This window comes from Cebus imitator, unplaced genomic scaffold (genome assembly GCF_001604975.1).
Source record: "Cebus imitator isolate Cc_AM_T3 unplaced genomic scaffold, Cebus_imitator-1.0 Scaffold265, whole genome shotgun sequence".
Classification (NCBI taxonomy): domain Eukaryota; kingdom Metazoa; phylum Chordata; class Mammalia; order Primates; family Cebidae; genus Cebus; species Cebus imitator.
Genome location: NW_016107580.1, coordinates 2,727,265 through 2,732,021, shown reverse-complemented (window position 1 = coordinate 2,732,021; position 4,757 = coordinate 2,727,265). Strand labels below are relative to the sequence as shown.

At 39.3% G+C, this 4,757-nt stretch overlaps 1 protein-coding gene across 10 annotated transcripts in view; it reads right to left on the bottom strand.

Annotated features, from left to right (window-relative positions):
- RIC3 (RIC3 acetylcholine receptor chaperone) overlaps positions 1-4,757 on the bottom strand; it is a 68,806-nt gene that overhangs the window by 23,338 nt on the left and 40,711 nt on the right. For 6 of the 10 annotated variants that reach the window (XR_005195718.1, XR_001816970.2, XM_017500347.2 and 3 more), the window contains one exon: positions 707-855. The exons of 1 other annotated variant lie outside the window; for it this stretch is intronic. Coding sequence is in view for 6 of the 9 variants with exons in the window: in XM_017500347.2 (XP_017355836.1) it covers positions 707-855 (149 nt within the window). In the remaining 3 variants the exon portion in view is untranslated. The remainder of the gene's footprint in view (positions 1-706; positions 856-4,757) is intronic. 3 more of the 10 variants (XR_005195719.1, XM_037728435.1, XM_017500348.2) reach the window with 1 other exon arrangement.

Here is a 4,757-nt window from a genome sequence, read left to right as displayed (position 1 = left end):
ACCCAGAAATGTCACTCCTAGGTATAGACCCAAAAGAATACAAATATATGTTGAAATAAAGACTCATATGCAAAAGTTCATAGCTGCCTGAGTCATAAGAGTGCAAAGCTAGGAACAACCCAAATGTTCCTCAACTGGTAAATGACAAACAAATTATGGTACAAGCATGTAAGTGACTACTACTCAGAAAGAAAAAAAGTACAGATATACTCAATAACAAACATGAATGTCAAAAGTATTATGCTAAATCAAAGAAGCCAATGAGCGTATGCAGTATGATCCACTTACATAGAAAAGGCAAAACTAAAGGCACAGAAAGCACTTCAGTTGTCACCAGGGGCAGGAGAAGGGCATAGCTGCAAAGAGTGGGGAGCTTTCTGGGTGACGGAAATGTTCTTTATCAAAATTATGGTGTGATTACACAAACTCTATTTGTCAAAACTCATCCAACTGTACTTTCAAAATTGGTGAATATGACTGTTTATATATTATGCCTCAATAATGAAGCTGATATTTTTTTATTGCATTTTAGGTTTTGGGGTACATGTGAAGAACATGCAAGATTGTTGCATAGGTACACACACAGCAGTGTGATTTGCTGCCTTCCTCCACATCACCTATATCTAATGAAGCTGATTTTAAAAAAATCTGTAAGATCTATTTTCTGGGCTGATAGCTAAGAAAGAAATGAGAAGACACTGTTTACCTTCCCAGTCCTCCATGTAAGGAGCCTCTTCGGCTTCTTTCTCTGGAGAAAATCTGTCAACGAATTTTCCTTCTTTCATGACCCTGGTGATTTCTCGGAGCTGATGCAGCAACCGTTTCTCTTGGTCAGAAGTCACAGTCTGTGGTCTGCTTAGAAATATCAGACAGTCCAACCATTTAGTGGTAAATCCTCCTAGGCAATGGACATAAACATCACTATGGTCTGTCTGGATACAAGAATAGAAAGTGCAATTGCAGCAGATAATTATTCTAGGAATTGATCCTCAAACTGCATAGCTGGGAACCAGAGATGTTAGTTCAATGCTTTGATTTTATAAATGGGAAAACTAAAGCCCAGAATAGATTAAGTGATTGCCCAAGGTCCCAAAATTAGTTAATGTCAATACTAGGACCAGGCCCCAGATGTCTCAGCTTTCAGTTCAGTGTTTTTTCAGTGTATCTCAATGCCCTGATTCTCTAATCACTTAACAATTTCACTGTTACTCACATTACCCCATTTACTACAAGCCACTTTTCTCTGAAGCAAGGTCATCAAAGGAAAATGTTCTGGGCCATTAGCCTCAACCAGGGAAAATTTATGCTACTGGAATCACCAGGCTAAATTTACCTGTGCAGGTATAATGATATATTCTAAAATTTCAGAGGTGAGTAATTTTGAAAATTCAATCATCTAGACTAGAGAAACTAGAGTCCACAGAGGAGAAATACTGTTTATATATTAATACTGCCAGTTAAAGGAAGCACTATAACTAAAACCATCCAGATTTCTGATCGCATTCTGTGCAATTCTTGAAGCACAGTGCTCAAGTTCCACATTTTGGAAAACCTGGTTTGAATCCCAACTTAGCTATGTGGCTCTGGCAAATATGTGCAAAAATAACATGAGACTCAAGGACAATAGTATGATTATTTTTTTTGAGAGGAAAGCACTGCATCACACTGCTAGGCAAACACGGTCCTACTTAAAAGACTAAGAACTATCTGCTTTGAGAGCAGTTTTACCTAGCAGTAGGATTTAATGGAGGCCACTTATTCTCCTCTTAAAACCCAGACACAAGTTAATATCACACTTACAAAGGAAAAATGACGCACTCTGTACTAGCCTTGCGGAGACGGTCATGTATTTTTCTAACAGCCAGTTCTGGGCCTGCACTCCTTTTTATGCTCAGCCTAACTAACTTTAGCCTTAATGACTAACAGGAAAAAAAAAAGAGTAGTTCTCTTTCAACATGAAGATAGTAACTGAGGATATGAAAAGCCAACATTACCACAGACCTCAGTGAAAGTAAAAACAAAAACACCATGAGCTCTACTTCTTCCACACTAAGTAGCTTCAAAGCCGTGAACTACTAAAGATGCCTGTCTGTTCCACATTCAGCTAAAATCCTATACTTAAGTAGGGCCTCTGATAGCTCTATTCTTCCCATCAGTACAGGAGTCCTGACTCTCCACAACTGCTCTTGTGCCCTACATAACCCCTAATTCTTAATGTTAAATAACCCACTTTATGTGAGGCTTCTGGAACAGACTAGAAGAGCTTAACTGCCTTAACCACAAACGCTTGTCTCTTTAAGTGGCACATGTTACTTTTCCGGACTGTACACAGGCCTTTCTGATCTTCAGTGAATGAGTCTGAATTCTGTTTCCTAAGTTATGGGAAATCAGAAGCCCTTATCCTAAAAGAAGATGCATAGGCCAGACACAGTGTCTCACGCCTGTAATCCCAGCGCTTTGGGAGACAGAGGTGGATGGATTACCTGAGGTCGGGAGTTCGAGACCAGTCTGACCAACATGGAGAAACCTCATCTCTACTAAAAATACAAAATTAGCCATGTGTGGTGGCACATGCCTGTAATCCCAGCTACTTGGGAGGCTGACGCAGGAGAATTGCCTGAAACCAGGACGTGGAGGTTGCAATGAGCCGAGATTGCGCCACTGCACTCCAGCCTGGGCAACAATAGCAAAACTCTGTCTCAAAAAAAAAAGAGGATGGGTAGACAAGAGGAAGCAAGAACAGACAAGAGCTTTCCCAGAGAACTCCAAACCAAAGCATCCTCAGTTCACTCTAAACAAGTATACTTTTATTGTCCATATCATGCATTAAACATTAATCGTGGTCTACCTTATGACATCTTCTGAATTTACTGCAATGAATATTTTTATGGATTCCTTATAGTCTCAGCTTGGTTTGATACTCCTACAGGACAGTAATAATTAAGTTCACAACAGTATAGGCACAATGCCATGATCACTGTTAAGAGCTCAATAATTATGTATTAGTTTGACTCATTCCCATATCCTCACCATCCATTATTTCCTTCCACCTCTCTGAATTCTGAATTCTATTCTATCATTTTACCAAAACTTGCAAAAACTTTTACTCCTAAGTGGTTTTCACTTTACTAAGTCCAAGGGTCTTTTTCTCATATTTCATTCTTCTTGATTTCTCTATATCATAGACCATTCTCTCTCCTTGAAACCTAGCTATTGAGACATTTGTATTCCTCCCACTTCTTTAACCATTCCTTTTATCTATGATTCTGGCTCACTTTCATCCACCCACCTCCCAAAACAATTTTCCCAAGGCTCAATCCTAGGACTCTCATTTCTCCATTCTTATAATCATGCCCTCAGGAAGCTGACCCAGTACCATGGATTAGACGATCACCTCTACAGAAAAGATGTCCTAAGGCTACCTTCAATCTTGACTTTTCACACAAATCCCCATCTCACAACTCCAGTTATTTCCTGGGCATTTCCATTTTGAAGGCCTTGCAACTATGTTAAAGTTAACCTTAAAGTCACCTCTTGAAACCAGGTCCCAGTTGGCTCATGTAGTGAGCAGCTACATGAACAGGTAGCCCAGAAGAGGCTGAGTATGGAAGATTCTAAGATGATAGAAAAATAAGAGGTCACAGTTGGGATATAGTCTCACCAGAATTTTGAATTCTATAAGCCTAGCAGAGCCATCAAGTTCCAAATCCAAAAATTAAGTACAGAGAATTAAACAGATTTTAATAACACCATTCATGGCTAGAACAGAACTCAGACCAGTAAATGAAGACTTCAGGCTGTGGCAAAACACTCTGATATGCCTCAAAGATTTGGTGATCTCACCTTTCTCCATGGAGATTTTCTCCATCTCTCACTCCCAGTCAAATGACTTCCAAACCTGAGCCCTCTGCTTTGACCTTAAGAACCAAATTTCCTATTGCTGTTTCATATTATACATGGATGTTCCAATAGCATCTCAGACATACTCAATGCTGAACTCATGATCTCAACTCCAAAGCCTTATGTACTTTCCCTTCTTTTGTATTTTATCTTGGTTAATGACATAATCTTCCTTCCAGTTTGGCTGTAAATTTCCAATGCATCTTTATTTACTTATTCTTCTTCATTGCTCTTATCTGGTTAGTTTTCTTTTGGGGAACCAACTGCTCCTCCATTCATAGTGCAAAGGTTAGCGTGAGCCAACCATCCCCTACCCTCTCCTTCAAGGCTGGCCGTGTGACCCACAGCTAATCATCGTCTTCCATTCCTTGGCTGCAGGGATTGATTCAGGTATAGATACAGGACCCAAGTTGGGCCAACTATACTTCTGGACCTTGAACACTGTGAAGCCTGAACTGAATACTTGTGACATTAAATTCACCCTGGCAACAGTCCATGAGAAGACTGTCCCTTTGTTCCTGCTCCCTAAATGCCCAAAGCTGCTCTGATTACCACCTTTCCTGAAACCTAGATGTTCAGCTATTCCTTTGATATTATAAGCTATCCCATATTCTTCCAATAAATTCTGCCTCCTCATACTCCAAATTTTTTGCTAGCCAGAGTTGGCTGCTTACAACCAAGGAAGGCTGATACAGCCTGTGATTTTTTTTTTCTTCCATTAGGTCCCCTTAATTTGTCCCCTCTTTTCCACTCTCACTGGCCGATTTATTACTATTTGATGAAACCTTTTCTTTTTTTTTTTTTTTTTTTTTTTTTTTTTTTTTTTTTTTTTTTTTTTTTTTTTTTTTTTTTTTTTT